The sequence below is a fragment of the Macaca nemestrina genome, chromosome 1 (assembly GCF_043159975.1).
Source record: "Macaca nemestrina isolate mMacNem1 chromosome 1, mMacNem.hap1, whole genome shotgun sequence".
NCBI classification, from domain to species: domain Eukaryota; kingdom Metazoa; phylum Chordata; class Mammalia; order Primates; family Cercopithecidae; genus Macaca; species Macaca nemestrina.
In genome coordinates, this window is record NC_092125.1 from 97617940 (window position 1) to 97637439 (window position 19500).

General features: G+C 43.7%; 1 protein-coding gene across 5 annotated transcripts in view; it reads right to left on the reverse strand.

Annotated features, from left to right (window-relative positions):
- Positions 1-11857, reverse strand: part of C1H1orf226 (chromosome 1 C1orf226 homolog) — a 320202-nt gene extending 308345 nt beyond the window's left edge. Inside the window, exon 1 of one of the 5 annotated variants that reach the window (XM_071082036.1) lies at positions 6370-10765. Coding sequence is in view for 4 of the 5 variants with exons in the window: in XM_011770215.3 (XP_011768517.1) it covers positions 11289-11393 (105 nt within the window). In the remaining variant the exon portion in view is untranslated. Of the gene's footprint in view, positions 1-6369; positions 10766-11288 lie in introns of those variants that run through there. The other 4 variants (XM_011770215.3, XM_071082029.1, XM_011770214.3 and 1 more) reach the window with 4 other exon arrangements.
- Positions 11858-19500: the final 7643 nt, after the last annotated feature.

The window sequence follows — 19500 nt, forward strand, 5'->3', positions numbered from 1 at the left end:
CCAACCTAAAAGACCCTCCTCTGAAAAACTAGAACAATAACACCTATCCTCATGGGATAGGGGCCACTGTAAAGATTAAATTAGTTAATACATGTAAAATGCTTAGAACAATGCACAGAACACAGTGAGGACTTGAAAAACATTAGCTCTTGGTATTTTTAATGATATACAGCACAAGAGTTCATAGTGGAGACACCCTGAGCCACACTACCTGTGTGTGACTCTGGGATCTATCCACTACCAGATGTAGACCATGAGCAAGTGACTCTGCCTCTGTATGCCTTGGCTTCTTCATCTATAAGATACAAATAATGATAATACCTTAACGAGCATGGTTGTTGGGAGAATTAAATTAATCGTTTCATAGAAAGAGCTTGGCACAGTCCCTGGAACACAGTAAGCACTTTCTAAATGACAGTAATTATGTTATCTTTCTATGGTGTGGCTAGCATGAGGCAAGTAAGTTAGGGAGTCCCCTTGACCTTTGAGGAGTTTGTAGCCTAATTAAGGAGACACGCAATGCACACATGGAACTAGCATGGAAGAGCAGCACAGAATACGGATGCGTGATAATTCTACAAGCATGCACACAGCACTTCTTATGGTCTCCTCCCTGTCTCCTTTCCCTCTCCCCAACACACTCATGCGCTGAGGGAATTCAGAATGTTACAGGGTGCTGTGGGGTTAGGGGAGCGCTCCCTTCTTGGTCACCCCCTTACTCCCAAGGGTGGGCCCCTTAGTAGGGATTCCCAGGTCTCATTCAATACTCAACGCTGCTCATTGAAACAAGTTCCCCCTGGAAAGCACTTAGTTTCAAGAATAAAGGGGGGTAGCCACTCTCCTCAGTTTTCATGGATGGACCATAAAGGGGTGAGACACTTAAGCCTCACTAGAGAAAACCAACAGGGCTATACACAAGGGGTGGCGGGGTAGGAATTCTAAAGTGTTCCAGCACTCTCTGGGCACTGAACTTGCTGGAAGTGCCATTTTAAATAACGTTTAAAGCCAGCTGCTCCAGTGCTTAAAAGGAAACATGATGCTGAATATAAAAATTGTAAGGGGAAATGTAAGCATCATAAGGTATTAATTAATCCCATGACAGAAGATTCCTTCTGCTTAGATTACCTCTGCCTAAAGAAATATTTATCCAAGAAATTCAGAGAAAGACAAGTGAAGACAGACACCACCATACTTAAGATTCTGTGATTTTTAATCCTGACAAGGATTAAAGGGCTGGAACAAATGTGATGGTGGCATGCACCAGAACCTAGTTAACCCCTTTTTATTCCTTCCCAAGGAGGCTGACAGCTATTTTAAGCCCACAAAGTAGTCACGCTGTCTGATTTGCAACTTTAGGAATCAGAGTAGCTGCAGCTAGATTTTTTAAGCAGGCATGTATAATGAAGATAATATACGACTAGGTCTCTGACTTATAAAAGAACAGAGTGTCTGAATATTCCATAGATTAAAACCATGCACAGATGAAACTTAAATTGCAACTTGTAGGACTTAATAACAGTAATAAAAACAGCAGCCAACTCTGTGCCACGCACGATGCTAGGCCATTTACAGGTACTACTCATTCAATCCTCCCATTAACCCTATGAAGTATGAGATATTTGTATCCTCTTTTTACAAATGAGAATGCTAAAGGAGAGATGTTACATAACTCACACAAGGTCATGTAGCAAGTGAGGGATAGAGCCAGGATTTGAACCTAAACACAGTTTGGCTCCTGAATCCATGCCATGCTATGCTACCAACCAAATTCACGTCATAAAAATTGCAAAGTAGCAAATTAAAGAAAATAAGCCATGAATTAGGGGAAAAAAAGACATCAATTCATTAATGAGAAAACAAGTTGAAAATGTTTCTTACAGCCGGGCGTGGTGGCTCAAGCCTGTAATCCCAGCACTTTGGGAGGCCGAGACGGGCGGATCACTAGGTCAGGAGATCGAGACCATCCTGGCTAACATGGTGAAACCCCGTCTCTACTAAAAAATACAAAAAACTAGCCAGGAGTGGTGGCGGGCGCGTGCAGTCCCAGCTACTCGAGAGGCTGAGGCAGAAGAATGGTGTAAATCCAGGAGGTGGAGCTTGCAGTGAGCTGAGATCCGGCCACTGCACTCCAGCCTGGGTGACAGAGCCAGACTTCGTCTCAAAAAAAAAAAAAAAAAAGAAAATGTTTCTTACATAAATGACAATTGAGAAACGACAATTACCTACTCCTGAAATTGGCCATATGTTCTATATTCAGATTCTAATTCCATTCGACATTCACTGGAATTTTATTTAATTCAGGGAAAAAAATGCTTACTTGGCATTTTCATTGGAAGGAATTAGCACTGTGTGAGATTGGGGTTATCAGAAAGAGGCCACACCAGGGAGGTCCCTCAAGCCACTGGCAACCGGAAGTTACCAGACTAAAGCAAGAAAAATGGGGGAGAGGAGTGTGAAGTCAATTAAGGCACCTCTCACCATTGGGTGACCCAGGAGGGTCCTGGCCATCTTATAGGGAGCATCTCTTTCATTCAAAATACATTTTCTATGCGCAAGGCACTGTACTCAGTGCTGTGGAAGACACGGGGGCAGAGTGACATGGACCCTGACAATGACAATGCAGGGATGAAAAATCGGACAGGGCAAGCAGCTCTAATATAAAGCAGGTGGAACTGGTAACATCCACTTCACGGAGTGACTTGTGAACTGGGTGGGAAACTGCAGTGAGGGTTAAGGGAATGGTGGGTACTACAGTTGGGTTGAAGCCCAGGGTGATTAAAGGGAATTGTTCAAAAACAGTATTGAATGTCATACTAAGAATTTTGGTTCTAATATAGTAAGTACAGAAACTTTTCATGTTTTTGAGTGGGAGGATAACCATTTCAAGAAAATTGATAGGGCAAAAGTTTGAGGGATGAGGGGATCAGAGAACAAGTGGGGCACTGGAGGCCTTCAGGAGGTTATTGATGGCCCTGATAACAGGGGAGGGGGTGGAGCATGTGAACTGGTGATGGATCAGCCAGGGCACATGGATGGATGTCACTGGGAACATTCAAGAGGATTTGGCACCTGACTTGGTGTGGGGTACAGGAGAGTAGAGCCTGGACACCATAGGTACCCAGTAAACACCAAATTTGAGTTGGCTGTTAAATCAAAGAATACAAGGAGTACTTTAAAGTGTCAGGCCCATGTGCCCAAGAGGATGGTGGGGTCGTTAAAAGACAATGAAGTCAGAAGAGAAATTTGATTTCCAGCTTGTTGAGTGATGGGGACAGCAACACATTCAGGTACAGATGGCCAGCAGGAAGCTGCAAATAAAGATGCGGAGTCTGGACTGAAGTAGAGAGCCAGCAGCCTGCATAACAGAAGAGTGGGAGCAGACAGAATCCAAAGGAGAGGGAATGGAGCACTCACGGTAGAGAGCAAAGGGAGGATGTAGAACAGCCACAAAAGAAGGAGGTATGGGCAGGGGCAGGGGGCTGGCTGACTGCAAGCAGGCACAGAGAGCCTAATGAGGCAATCCACGGAGGACTAGGACAGGCTGCTCAGGAAGAAAAGTCAAAAAGGATGAGGACAGAGGAAGGGGCAGCAGAGCAATTTCAGTAGAGCAGCCAGGACAGAAGTCGGAAGGATGCGGCCAGGGACTGAATGAAGACTGAGAAACTGCAAAGGGTGGAGTACTCTCTCACAAGGCTTAGCTGTGAAAGAAAGAGAAAGACAACATGTTAATTAAAGAAAGAGGCAGAAAGAAGAGACGTTTCACAGAGGGAAGGCCATAGCATATTCTTAGGCAGGGAGGAGTAAGTCAGTACCCAGGAAATGTAACCGTGCCAGGGTGGGGGTGGGGAGTGAAGGGCATAATTAAGAGGACAAAGGCAGACTAACAGGACATGGAAAGCAGACAGATCTCAAAATGAGGGAAAAAGAAAAAAAATTGGACTTCATCAAAATTTAAAACTTTGTGTTTCAAAGGACAATACCAAGAAAGTGAAAAGACCACCCACAGAATGGGTAAAAATATTGCAAATCTATATAAGGGATTTGAATCCAGAATATATAAAGAACTCTTACAACTCAATAGTAAAACGCCAATCCAACTTTTAAATGGGCAAAGGATCAGAATAGACATTTCTCCAAAGAAAACATATAAATGGCCAAAAAACACATGAAAAGATAGTCGTTTTTTTTTCTCTCTCTCTCTCTGAGTCTGCTTGCTAGGGAATGAGGAGGTATTCTGTTATTCAAAAGGGAAATACAAATCAAAACCATGATGAAATAGCACTTCACACCCAGAAGGATGGCTGGAATCAAAAAGTCAGACAAGCATTGGTGAGGATATGAACACACTGCTGGTGGAAAGGTAAAACGATGCAGCCACATTAGAAGTTCCACAAAGGGTCACACATGGTTACCATGGGACCCAGCCATTTTACTTTTATTTATTTTACCCAAGATAAATTTTTAAAAAATAAAAATAAAAACATGCCCACACAAAAGCCTGTACGTGAATGTTTATAGCATTATTTTTAAGAGGCAAAAATGGAAACAACCTAAATGTGCCTCAGCTGATGAGTGAACAAACCAAATGTGGTATATCCATACAATGATATATTATCCAGCCATATAAAGGAATTAAGTACTGATAAATTATAGATGAACCCTGAAACACGACGCTAAGGGAAAGAAGTCAGACACAAAAGATCACATATTATATAATTCCATAAATATGAAATGTCCAGAATAGGCAAATCTAGAGACAGCAAGTAGATTAGTGGCTGTTCAGGGTTGGGCAGATGCAGGTGGTAAGGATTACAGGAGTGTGCCACCATGCCCAGCTAATTTTGTATTTTTAGTAGAGATGGGGTTTCACCATGATGGCCAGGCTAGCCTTGAACTCCTGACCTCAAGTGATCCACCCGCCTCGGCCTCCCAAAGCACTGGGATTACAGCCGTGAGCCACCACACCCAGCCTAGTGTTTTTTTTTTAATGTGATAAAAATGTTCTAAAATTGACTGTAGTGCTGGTAGCACAGATCTGTAATATCTTAAAAATCACTAAATTGTACAGTTTAAATTAGTGAATTGTATGGTATGTGAACTACATCTCAATAAAGCTATTAGAAAGGAGGGAACTCAATAGTAAAAAGCCAATCCAACTTTTAAATGGCCAAAGAATCAGAATAGACATTTCTCCAAATAAAATATATAAATGGCCTTTTCCAAAAACAGAAAGGAAGAAGGAAAGTAGCAAAGATCAAGTTTGCAGGGTAGGGCAAAAAGGCAGGAAGGAAGGGCCATGGGCATGGTCCCAGGCTGTCAGGGAGGGTAGACAGCAGGACGAGGGCAGCAAAAAGGTCATTGCACAGCTAAGAGCATCCTCAAGGCAACAAAGGTATAAAGGGAAGGCAGGTAATTACAGCCAGCGAAAGCATTCTGAAAGTTTGAGTCTTGGGAGTAGCAGCATTATGAGTAGGCAATAGTAAACAGTGAGTCAAGTCTGGTTAGGGTCCTAGCTACAGATAACTGGCAAAGGTCATCATTTGATGTGGCTGCATGATTTTGACCACTAAAAAGAACTGGGACATTGTGGGCAAATGTCTGAAAGCCATTTCAGAGCTACAACTGAAAGCCATAAAATAATGAAATGTATGGCTAATGTAGAAATAGACTTGTCCATCAAATCCCAAGAACACCAGGTGTAGAGGAACATACTGGGACACCTGAGAGCAATGTAAGGACAAATAAAACAGGTGTTATTTCAGAGCAGTACTGTATCTTTGGAACTCACTGCCCCCCACCAAAAAAAAAAAAAAAGTGGTCTGGGCAGAAGATAAGTGTTCTTAAAAGCATCTGGAAAAGCATAAGAAAGTGAACTATGTCTCCTCCTTAATGATGACATTGGAAAATACATCAGACCCTTAATCTGAATTGCTACTGTTCCAGAACCCTGGAAGACAGGACCCTTAGTCAGGGTGGAGAGAAGGGAGAAAGTGGACATAAGCACCCAGTGTATAGTGGAATGGGTTCTGAGAGCTCTGTACCAGGCCATGCAGGCTCAGATGAGTCAGGGATACCCCACTTACGGTGACCAAATGTCATTCATCTGGAGGCCTTCATGGCAGTATGTGTAAGGGGCATCCACAGATATCCTGCTGAGGTTACTGGAATCTCTAAAATCCACATCAGGGAAACCATCAACCAATGAAGCCAGGTAGCAAGGAAGGAAATACAGCCAGAGAATTCAGCTTCAATCTGACCAAATGCTCCCAAACCACAAAATCACTCAGCAATGATATTTACTGCTTTCAGACTTTCCACAATTGGTCATTTCTTCCACTTGACAATTTTTCATTGTGACTATGTTTGTACCTGATGTTGAGGCTTGGGAGGGGGAGGCACACAGAGGCACGAGATTCCTCAAAGAACATTCCATGTCACTGGAGAAGATATATGCAGAGAGGAAAAAACAGAATTTTGTGTGGTAAACAGCTTCAGCAATATCTCTCATCCCACGTGCAATCTTCTCCCATCAAGAAGTGGGGCTTATTTCTCTTCCCCAATAACCTATTTTGACCAACAGGATGTGGCAGAAGTGATCCTATGTAACTCAGAAAGGCCCAACCTTAAGAGCTTCTGCTTTCCTGCTTGGAATACCCCCTACTGAAAACCAGCTGCCCAAAAAAAGGGCCACCATGCTGTGAGGAGATCCAAGCCAGACAGTGGAGGGAATAGTCATGTGAAGGACCACCAAGGCACAGTCATATGAGTGAAACCTTCTTGAACAGTCCAGCCTAGCTGCGGATGAATACAGCAAAGTGAGTGATCCAGTCAACACCATAAGCAACAGAAGAACAGCCCAGCCAAGCTCTGCCTCAATTCCTGAGTCATGATTCATAAGCAAACTGAACAGTTGTTGTTTCAAGCTACTGAGTCTTGAGGTAGTTTGTTTTCAAGTGATGGATAACTGAAACCAATTTGAAGCCAGGGAACCAGGGATAAGTCCTGGTTCTGTTATTATCTGACTATGTGACCTTGGGTCCACGACTTCCCCTCCAAACTTCAATTTCCTCATCTGTCCAATGATGGGGTGAGGGTGTTGTACTGAGCCATGGTGCTTTCCAGTTCTGACCATCTGTATCATACACACAGATATAAGGGAACAATCTAGGCAATGAGTGTTAGGACTACAAGGGAAGCAACTATTAATACTTCAGGATTGAGTGAGCCTTGGAGGAGGTGAAAGAATCATGGACCTGGAGTCAAAAGCCCTGGAGTGTGAGGATTAAGTGAGGCAGTGGCTAGAACAACGCATGGCACATAGTAAGTGCTCAATAAATATCATTAGCTGATATACCAATTTGCAACTCTGGACAAATTAATCTCTCTGATCCCCATTTTTTGGCCTGAAAAATCGAGATAACACTAATGTGCCTGTTTCTATACGAGGAAAAGTGTTTGTATGTAAAAGTCCCATGCAAATCAAAAATCACCTACAGATAAGACATAACTATTATTAATACTCTTATTATCCTTTGTACCATTAGCATTAAAAGTCTCTTTCTCACCAAGACAGGAGAGACAGTTGATGACACTGGCCACCAGGAAGACATACTGGGAGATCAGGAGGCAGGTACTAAGGAGCCACAGGCTCTCAGGGCATGTAAGATTTACCCACCCGCCAGCATCAGTCAGTAAGCCAGGTGCCCACTCTGAACACAGACAGCAGGTTTCCCTGGCAAGCAGCTCTCAGCCCAAAGGGAAATCTGGAAACGGCCAAGCATTAAAAGTTTGAGCCAGGTATAGTGGTTCATGCCTGTAATCCCAACATTTGGGAGGCCGAGGCGGGCAGATCACCTGAGGTCAGGAGTTCGAGGCCAGCCTGACCAAAACGGAGAAACCCCATCTCTACTAAAAATACAAAATTAGCTGGGCATGGTGCTGCATGCCTATAATCCCAGCTATTCGGGAGGCTGAGGCAGGAGAATCACTTGAACCCGGGAGTTGGAGGTTGTGGTGAGGTGAGATCATGCCATTGCACTACAGCCTGGGCAACAAGAGCGAAACTCCATCTCTAAATAAATAAATAAATAAATGTATGCATGCATGTATGTTTGAATAATTTCCTATACCAGAGTCCTAGAGGCCAGCAACCTGAGACCACTCCACTAGAGAGCTGTGAATCAAACCCGTGGCCAACATAGAGTGAATATCTCATAAAAATTATTGAATGAAAAGGCACTGGATTTGGGAGTCTGAAGTCAAAGCCCCAGGCTTAAATCTTGGCTTTGTCATACACAGCTGTGAGCACTAAGGCACACAACAACCTCCCTGAGCCTATATCCTCATTTATAAAATTGACATAAGGAGACCCATCTCCTAGGGAAGTAGTGAGAATTAAATGAGGTACTGCAGGTGAAAAAATCTAGGATTGCACTTGATAACTAAATGCATGGTTTTTTAAGTGCACAGAACCTCTGCCACCCGGATGTCCTTCGATCCTAACCGCATACCTTTCAATCTCTGCAGAACCCTGAAAATGAGTGGCATACATCCAGAGGAACACTCAATCCAATGTTGATTCTGAAAAACTGCCAGCCCTTGGGAGAGAAAGAGCCGCACTCATTTTCCAAGGGTACCTGACAAGGCAACAATAATACATTTGCATTTCCCAGCCTGCATTTTTCCAAAACAAGGGAAGACTGTGATGTGGATTTAACCCTGAAATCCCAGTGATTGTGCAGTTGCACAGACACTGCTCTGCAGGGATGTTGAAAACAGCCAGAAAAGGCTGTTACCAGGAGCATGTAGGACAGAAAAGCTTGTGCTTCCACCTCTGCTCAGGTCTTGACTAACATGGTGTTTGAATGTGCCAGGGTGCAGCATCAATTACAAAGATCTGGGAGTTAGGACCTGGTCCTCAAAGTCAGCCTTTGCCCAAAGAAGTTCCACCACTCCCCTTACCATATGCTCCTGTCCTTTCTTCTCTGCCTCACCTCTCTCAAAGAAGGATCCTTAGTCCCCTATGTCTCAGATTTGTATTGGGAAAACAGCTTGGACCAACTGCGGCTCCCTCTCCTTTCACTGACCACCACTGCCTGTGAATCCGGGGAAGTTACTATAGGAACTACATCACACAGCCCCCAGACATTTGCTTAGAAAAGAAACTGTACATTTGGGAAAGGGAGCAAGTTGGAGGCAACCCTCAAGCCCAATATTTCTCAAAGTCTGGCCACAATCACCTGCATTAAATCACCTGGAATGCTCGTTAAAGGTACATAGTCCTGGGCTCCCCCAAGATGCATCGAATTAAAATTGGGGTGTGGCAAGACTCAAACTTGTTAACCCCCTCACCTGATTATTCTTAGGCACACTAGGTTTTGGGGACCAAAAGCAGAGGACTGAACTGTGAGAAAATAAAAAGGCTTAAAATACACGTATTTATCTATCTGTCTGTCTGTCTATCTATCTATCTATCTATCCATCCATCTATCTATTTATCCGAGACAGGGTCTCACTCTGTCACCCAGGGTGGAGTGCAGTGTTGCAATCATAACTAACTGCAGTCTCTAACTCCTGGGCTCAGGCGATCCTCCCACTTTGGCCTCCCAAAGTGCTGGAATTACAGGCAATAGCCACCATGCTCAGTCTTAAAACACTTTAAATCTGATCTCCCTTCTTACCAACTCTTACTTGTAAAACAGGGTACTGGTGAACCAAACAAAACACAAGCCAATTCCCCAGTTTACGTACGTCCAAGAAAATTAAATCATGACCCTGAGGAAAACTCATACTTTAAAATAAAAACCCCCACTCACCAAATCAACAGGCCTGGACAAAAATTAACCCAAGCATCCCATCTTAGACCCACCGACCAGATCTATTCTGAGAGATGAGAGAAGTGAGATAAGATCTTGGCTGCAGCCCCACTCTGTCCCAGCCATACCCAGTAATTCAGCTCTGCATTCCACGGCAGGGTTTAATGTTTCGGGGGGCTGGGGGAGGCAGTTCTCCTAGCTCCAGCAAATATGGCTGGGATAAGGTTATTCAGGGGAAAAAAAGGTGAGCTTCACCAACTCACCCATCTACACGAGAAAGAAAAAAATTCTAAAGAAACTGACCACACTAGGCACATGTCTGATACTCGAAAATTGTGTGAATTGAAGGAAGGAGACACCTGATGGAATAATCCTTTCGTGAGATGCTAACAGCCTGCACGTACACCATCATGAAAGAGAAAAAGAGAACAAAGAGTCAAATTGTCGTCACATCCAAAGTACTTTTCAAAACCAGCAAGACCCAGCCTACTTAGAGGGGCAATACTTTTTCACCGACAGGCACACTGTAGGTGCCGAAAGTCCCTGGGTCTATACGTCACAGAGGAGGTCAAAGGGCTTGAAGGAAGAGCAGAACACTTTTCCACAGAAAAAGCACTGTTTCCTGGTGATGGGCAGTGGCCACCGCCAGTGCAATTTCAGAGCCAGAACTCCTCACTCAGGGAGGTGCATCACAGGGGGTCAACCTTCCTCACACCTGATGGTCCAGGACCGAGGCTTCTGCTCCACCCCTCCCTCAATGGTGGACCTGGGGCTCCGACCTCAGCGCTGAAAATTCCAGTCATCTCTGCTAAATTCTTCCGCAACAGTTCCCTACCAGATGCTGAAACTTAACATTAAGCCACAAAACTAGCAAATGGGTAGCTTTCACCACTCCCTTCGGTGACTGGCACATGCAGAGAGTCTGGCAAATTAGGCATTTAGGAAGTGACTCCAACACCCAGACCCGGTTAAAAAAAAAAAAAAAAAAAAGTTAAAAAAAAAAATCTGTATTCTTTTCTTCAATTAGGAAGCAGGCATTTCTCTTTTAAAAGACCTTCCTGAAAGCACCTCTCCCTGGGAGCCCAGCAGATAAATAACACCAGAGCTCCCTTAAACCGATTCTAAAGCACCAGGTGCCCAGGCTGCGCTCACTCGCCGGCTTCTCCTCTGGAGGAGGGATCCGGGAAGTAACTCAACCCAGTCCTAGGCAGATAAGGATGGGGGAGTCTGCAGGTGCGAAGGGGGAGGTGAGGCAATACCGCTCAAACTTTGCAGTTGCTCTTGAACAGTTCTGGGCAGGAACCCGAGGAATTACAGACTCAGAAGGGAGAGTCACCATCCCTAAGAGAAAGGCCCCCAAATCGGCCTAGCCCACCAGCTCTGGGTCCAGGACGGCTGTGCATCCCATCCGCTCAAACATGCCCCCCCAGCCCACCGCCACCACAGGTAGCACCCTCCCCGGAGCCCCCTCACCTTGGCCTCAAAGCAGATGCCGTGCTGGAAGGCGTCCTCGTTGTGCAAGGGGATCCGCAGATCGTGCCCATCGTCCACCAGGTTGTACTTGGTTTTGCTGGGCATGGTGACCCGCAGCGGACCCGCTCCTTCGGAGGCGGCGGCGGCTGCAGGAAGGGGCTGGCGAGACCCCGGGGAGGGGAGGCTGGAGCTGGGCGCGGCGACGCGTGGTGGGGCCTGGGAGCGCGGGGCAGGGGGCGCCCTGGCCGCGCGGCGGCCGGACCCAGAGCGGTGCAGAGGGCCGAGCGGCAGCAGGCTGCGCGGATGCGGGCGACGCGAGCGGCGCTGTGGTCGCGCAATTCCTGCCGGCGAGGAGGGCGGCGGGGGAGGAGGTGGCGGCGGGAGCGGGCTGCGCGGCGCCCCTGCCAGGGGAGGGGAGCGGTGGGGCGCGCTGCCCGAAGCGGGACTGGGCGCGGCGCCGGCCCCAGAGCAGTAGAACGCACGGCCCGGGACGAAGAAGAAAAGGCGGCGGTGGCGGTGGCGGTGGCGGTGGCTGTGACGGTGGCGGAGGAGCTGGGTGCCTGTCACGGAGACGCTGGATCAGCCGCCAGCGAGCGGCTCCTCCTGCGGGGCGGGCCCGGGCCGGCTCCTCCCTCCGGGCGCCGAGGCCCCGCCCGCCGCCGGGTCCGCCCCCGCGCAGCCCGCGCTGCCAGCGGAGCAGGTGAAAGTCCCCGGGAGCGCCGCGCCGGGCCCTGCGGGCGCCCCCAGCCGCGCGACGCCGGCAACTTCGCCCCGGCCCCAGACGGCCGGGATCTCAGGTGCCCTAGCTCAGCCTAGTTTCCTTTTCTTAACGGTCAAATTCTGAGCCGGAGCTACTGATGGCCGCGGCGGCATGGCCTTGAAGTTTTTGTTTTTGTTTTTGGAGATGGGGGGAGGGGCCGTGTTTATTGTTTTGTTTTCGTGTTTTACCAGGAAGGTCCAAGTCTTGCCCCAGATATCCCAAATCTGGGCCCTCATTAATTCTTAGAGTCCCCTTTCTCAGAAGGCAAGACTGCGCCCAAATGGAGGACTATCTGAGGCGCTTTTTGTTCCTATGTGACTTGTGTAATAAGGCTTATGAGGTGCTTTTAGGGAGCATTTTAACATTTAAAAGCCATCAGGCTTGTAGAAATGGGGAAGGCAGAAAGGAGTACTAAGGACAAGAGAATGCAGAATATTTTTATATTCTTGACTGTCTACAATTGGGTATGGACAAAATGAGCTTCCAAGTTATTTCCGGCCAGCATGTTATGGTTCCCATCTTAGTAAATGCTGGAGCTCACTTTGCCTATTGTTAAGAAGGGACCTAGTCACTGTTCTGCTTTACATCAAGAGTTTTTGAGAAAAGTTGCCTAATTATCTCCATCTTGGCAGATATCGGGTAATGGAAGGGTTGTGTCCTATGTGTTCCGTTTCTTAACGGTGCAAGATATGCAAATAAAGGAGCTATAGGAGGAGTTCATGGCCAAGTATTCAGTGTCTGTCAAAACACCATAGGTAGAGTTACATGATAGCGGTTATATACATGGTTAACTCCAAAATCTCGGAAGGTAACCAGTCAAGCCAGTGCCAAAGCCAGTCAAATATGAGATCCTTTAGGCCAAATGGTCAGATTCTCTGTTGAATTCATCACCTTAAACCTACTTTTAGAGTCCTGTGTACATATCCACCCAAGACAACTCGCAGACCAAACATTATTAATTGCTTGTTGTACAGACCAGGCTTAGAATCACCATAAAGCATAACAATGAAACTGCCTGTAAAAGGTATGTCTTCTTATACCATTTCCATGACAGATTTATACAGGAGAATACATTATTGCCGTGATTGCATTTCTCATTTTGTCTCATAGTGCTAAAGTACAATTGCCCTTAACTAGATATTGCCTATTCCCTAACTGCTGAAATTACTGGTTAAGATGTAGCAACTTCTTGGATATCTCCTTAAATAAAAGCAAACTGATGATGTGGACAAATTAACCACATACATTATGCTGTATAGATTTTATTATATTCATAAATGTTAGTAAGAACCAAAAATAATTTGCACTAAAGGAATGCACCACTAACCTTTTTATAAATACAGGACATGAAAGTGTAATCAGGCATGTTTGACTCCTTGAATGTCAAAGTGGTTTTAATATGCATCATAAATGTACTCTCTTAAAACCTGGCACAGTAACTCAATAACTTAAAGGCAAGACCTTAAGTAACTATTTCATTTACATCTCATATTCTCTCCCGAATTTAAAATGTCCTGACTCCAAATGGCCTTTTTTCTGGATTAATTTGGGTCTAACTGGACTGCTGAATTTATCAGAATTTCATATCTCAGTTTGTAACACATTGTTTGTAGACAAAACACAAACAAAAAGGCTGAAATCCCAAAGGTATTTCAGGGTCTAGTACAGAGACTACTACAGAGTGGACAGCCAATAATTATTTATGGACCTGAATAATAACAGATAATGATCATTCCCTTTCACTATGTGTCAGGCATTGTTCTTAGAGTCTTCCAGGTGTTATTTAATATGCACACAACTCTAAGGCTAGCCCTGTTTTACACAGAAACTGAGGCACAGAGGGGTTTAAATAACTTGCCCAAGGTCACACATGTAGAAAGGAAAGGAACCAGAATTTGAATGCAGGTCAATTCTATGTCAAGAAGTGGTTCTGGCACGCCTGGATTGGTAAGAAAAGCTTCATACTACAAATGAGATGCATATCAAATCAGAACCCATGTTTTATTTAGGCACATAGTATTGCTAAGGTAATATACATTCCATTTCAGTTATATGAAGTGTTCCAAAAAGGAGAGTCTCATTCTCTACTTTGGCCTCCACCTAATATAACGTCAGTGCCACATAGGCATGAAAACACCCTTCTTCCAGAAACAATGGGCATCCAAAGTAATTTCCTTTTTTTAGGCAGTGATTTCAATCTTATTTTTACACCTTTAAATGTAACTAAATCTCACCCACGGCATTTCCAGACCCATTTTTTAAAAATTAATCAAGTTTTATTTATTTATTTATTTATTTATTTATTTATTTATTTATTTATTTATTTTTGAGATGGAGTCTCACTCTGTCACCCAGGCTGGAGTGCAGTGGGATGATCTCTGCTCACTGCAACCTCAGTCTCCCAGGTTCAAGCAGTTCTCCTGCCTCAGCCCCCTATGTAGTTGGGATTAAAGGCATGTGCCACCATGCCCAGCTAGCTAATTTTTTTCTTTTTCTTTTTTTTTTCTTTTTTTTTTTTTTCTTTTTAGTAGAGACAGAGTTTCACTGTGTTGGCCAGGCTGGTCTTAAACTCCTGACCTCAAATGATTCGCCCACCTCGGCCTCCCAAAGACCTGGGATTACAGGCATGAGCCACCTCGCCTGGCCTCAAGTTTTATTTCTTATAGTGAATGACAGGTACTTGTATCAGTTTCCATACCCTTCTGTATTTTAAACATTGCATGATAAAAATTTTAATCTGAAGTATATTTAATTAAAATATAAATTGTCAATCATATAATACTTCTTATGCTAACTTTGTTTAAAAATTAATTGTGAAAAAAATCCTGCATCATGGAACCTTAGAACTGGAAGTTACTTCAGAGATAATTTAATCCAGCTCCTTCATTTTAAATAAGACAAACAACGATCTGAAGCCCAGAGAGATTAAATAATTTGCCTATCAAATTACTGTGAACTAGAGCTCCTAACTCAGTCATCTTTCTATCACACAGTAATGGGTTATAAATGAATTGACAGCAAACTTTACTTTCAGTACATATTTGGAAGTGAGAAAATTAATTTGCTTTTTTCTTTTCTTTTCTTTTCTTTTTTTTTTTTTTTTTTTTTTTTGAGACACAGCTTCTCTCTTGTTGCCCAGACTAGACTGTAATGGCACAGTCTCGGCTCACTGCAACCTCAGCCTCCTGGATTGAAGTGAGTGTCCTGCCTCAGTCTACTGAGTAGCTGGGATTACAGACACCTGCCACCACACCCACCTGTATTTTTAGTAGAGATGGGGTTTCACCATGTTGGCCAGGCTGGTCTTGAACTCCTGGCCTCCTGAGGTGATCCACCCACCTCAGCCTCCCAAAGTGCTGGGATTACAAGCATGAGCCACCGTGCCCAGCCTTAATTTGCTTTCGATCATAAATGCCGTCTTTGACATGCTAAGCATGGCATGTGCATTGCCTTGCTTCACCATATGAGACAGGTTATCCACATTAAACAGGTGAGGAATCTGAGGCTGAAAGAGGGAAGTAATTTGTGTAGGTCATAAAACATAAGTAGGAATTCTTGCATGAGTGGAGCCAACAAAGAATGAAGAGTGTGTCAGCTTGCTCAGTACTGCTCAGATACGCAGATGGATAGAACTCACAAAATCTTTGTGTAAATAATATTAAACATTAACAATACATAATCATTTCAAATTATTTTTTCATGTTTTACCATTTTTACCTGACAGTGTTTCTCTGAGACATATAGAGTTGGAAATCATTAGCCCATTTTTTAAAGTGGCAATAGACATTAAGTGATTTATTGTTGGGAAAAAATAGCGCCCTCTATCACCAATGGTCTCTAATACAAGTTTGGTTTAGCGTGATCTTTTACTACGTGAGCAATAAAGTAATAATTTGGGATGTTGGCCCCATCAGAAAGATTATTCAAAAACATATTGCATGTCGTGATGCTGGTCAAATATTTTTCCTCTTCATAGAAGCAGACTGCATCCACTACCACCCCCATACCAAGAGCTAAGCCACATTGTCATTTGTTTCTGTTTCAAAGGTAGATCTGTCTTTCTGCAAAAGAATGAACATCATGTTCTTATAAATTCAATACTCTTTCAAATCAACTTCCAGATGGGAATGCCTGTGGGGTTCCAAGCTTTCCTCAACAGCTAGCTGATGCAGAAGGAGAGACAGCAAGGTGAGTGGGAAGCAGTGGCCAGAGCTACTTCCTCTTACAGCACTTTCTCACACATCCCTGGAGCAGAACAGCAGGAAACAAGCAATATCATAGGTTCTCTTGAAACACTTGTGGGGAATTAGGAGATCTAGGGAAGAGAGGAAGGTCTAAAGAATTTTGAGTTGAAGAAAGAAGTTTAGGTTCCTGGCACGGTTTAAGTTCCCCTTCTCAGGTAGATTTGTTGAATAATCCCTATTGGATGTTATAACCATTTCCTGCTTTTCTAATTCAGAATATTCTTTTTCAAGTTAAAGGTAATAGCTGGATTTCTTAGTGCCACTTAGTATTTCAAGCAGAAAGTACTTATTAATTTGATGGCTCTGGTTCAAAAAGCCTTTTGGTCAAAGGCAATATAAAATCATATTTAACAGGTATTCCTGCTGTAATAGTTTCCCAGGCACAGCGAGGAACATAAGAGAGGTATACACCCTTCATGAGACAGGGACTTTTAAGTGCAGAAGGTAATGTATGATCATAAAAATCATTAAAATGATCATAAAAATGAGGCACCTATCTCTAAGTGGCATGAAGGGAAAGGATGGACAAAAATCACTGGGGCTGGCATGGTCAGGAAAGGCCTCAAGGAAGAAGGTCAGGCTTGCATTGGGCTTTAAAAAGGAAAAGGATTTTGATTTTTAAAACATAGGAGGAGGGCAGACATGGAGTCAGGATCTACAGAGACATTAATCTGCAAAATGGCCTCAGGGGACAAGCTTACAGGGTGGAGAGTTCCAACTGAAGAGCCGTTAGTGATAAGGCTGGCAACAGAGTCGGGAGACAGCCAGAGAGGCCTTCAACAGCTGGCTGAGATGACTGCACTCCATGGGATATTTTTGAACTGGGATGTGACCCTGGATGCTAATTCAGAAAGATTACCTCCCCACCACCACCAAAAAATGAATACTTTTTTATTGAAGCTACAATTGAGAAATGTCTGACATTAAAGGGAATGATTGGCTTTTCCATATTATAAGGTTATATAGAGAGTTGACCAGGTAGTCCTTGTGCTGTCTCCTATACCCACAAATGAAAGATGCTGAAAACAAAGCTCCAGCCAATTATACCTCAGTGTCATGGGTCCCAGAATACCTCCACATTGCTCACTTCCAGATACTTTTTAATTCTTGCTTCCATTCCTCATTCAATGACAGCATTAGTATTATTTATATATTGCCCTTTTTGTTTGTTTGTTTGTTTGTTCATTGGTTTTAGTGCTTCATAATGAGAAAGAGATCTTGATGGAGAATTTTCTTGTGTTTAGCTCCACTACTAAAAATTGATTTTAAGGCCCTTGCTTTTACCTCCCCAAAGTTATATCCCTATTCCTAAATCTGGGACTATTTACATTAATTATCTATTTAAAACACAGAGTAAGCCCAGCTGTTACATTTAGAAAGTTGGGGCTTGTCTGCTCAACTAAATCTATCCTGTGTCATTGGAACTGATCTTGCTTGCTCTTTATAAATCCTACACTCTTGAGATGACACGAGGGTTATAAAAAGACTATGGAAAACCTTATAAATGCAATATAAATTAATGTTATTTTCAGATCTCTCTTTGGAGGTGAAAAACTTTTAGGTAGTTTTGTAGTTGCTTAAAAACATAAAGCTTGCTCTGGACCCCCCACTAGTGTGCTTTTAAAAAGCAAGGAGAGGAGAGAAAAGAACAGAACAGATGCACAGTGCAGCCAGGTGTTTTTGGACCTTAATTTTCCCTCCCAGGTTCAAGATCTCCCACTTTGAGTTTTATGTGTTCTGAGAGCTCAATTTCAGTTATCCCAGACTTTGATTAGCATAACAGGTTCTCACCATGCTCTAATATTGTCTTTTGAACTCCACACAAAGGGAGCGGCACAATATGTTTTCTAAAAATTACAGGCATTTCAGGACAACTAGCAAATTAAGTGTTCAGGTCTCATCCAGATCCAGCTTTAGCAGTTTTCCATCATTAACAACTGCTTCACTCCCTTAAAAGGTCCTGTAATCTCTTTTATAAATCTCTTGACATCACCAGCTGGCCCCTGTCCACACCACTCAGAGCATTTTTCTTAAAACAGTGCTGGAGGGGCCTCAGAATTTTCCACCTCTCTGAGCAGCCGTGCTGTGCCATTCACTGGCCGAAGGCAGCCTCTGTAATCTGAGCTTCACATAAATGATAACACTTTAACTGCAGCCAAGTTTAATTCAGAACAAATGTTCCCCATGCTCATACCTTTTTGGAAAAGCAGCCCAGTCTAACAGCTAGAGCAGTGATGGGGGTCGGAGCCAGAGTGGGGGTGGGGTGGGATCTCTAAGTGCAAATCTGACTGCCCATACTAATATGCTGGGCTACTGTAATCCAGTCATCTGCCTGCCTGTAGCCCTGTGTCCATGTGTGAGATGGAGGCATAATTCTCCATCACTGTCTATTGTACATCTACCATATATTCCAGGAAATGTTCTTACCAAGCCTGATGGTAAAATGGAGTATTCTAGTTAGTTAAATATTCTGGTTAGTGGGAAGTTACCATGGATATAAAGTTTACTGATGAGACTATCATAAAAAGCTCGTTTCTGAGCAGACATTTGTGCACCCATGTTCATAGCAGCATTATTCACAATAATTTCCCCCAAAGAAGAAACAATTCAAATGTTCATCAATAGATGAATGGATTAAACAAAATTTAGTGTATGTGTGCAATGGAATATTATTCAGTCTTAAAAAGAAAGGAAATTTTGATATATACTACAACATGGAAGAAACGTGAGGACATTAGGCTAAGTTAAATTAGCCAGTCACAAAAGGATGAATATTATGATTCCACTTATATGGAGTACCTATAACAAGTAAATTCATAGTAACAGAAAATAGGATACAGGTTATCAGAAGCCAGGAAGAGGGGATAATGCACAGTTATTGTTTAGTGGGTGTAGACTTTCTGTTTGGGATGATAAACGTTATGGAGATAGTGGTGAATTCACTTAATATCACTGAGTTGTTAATTTTAAAATAGTTAAAACAGGCCAGGCAAGGTGGCTCATGCCTATAATCCTAGCACTTTAGGAGGCCAAGGTGGGTGGATCACTTGAGCTCAGGAGTTCAAGACCAGCCTGGGCAACATGGCAAAACCCCATCTCTACAAAAATTACAAAAATTAGCCAGGTGTGGTGACACACACCTATAGGCCCGGCTACTTGGGAGGCTGAGGATTGCTTGGCCCAGGAGGTAGTTGCAGTGAGCCAAGAT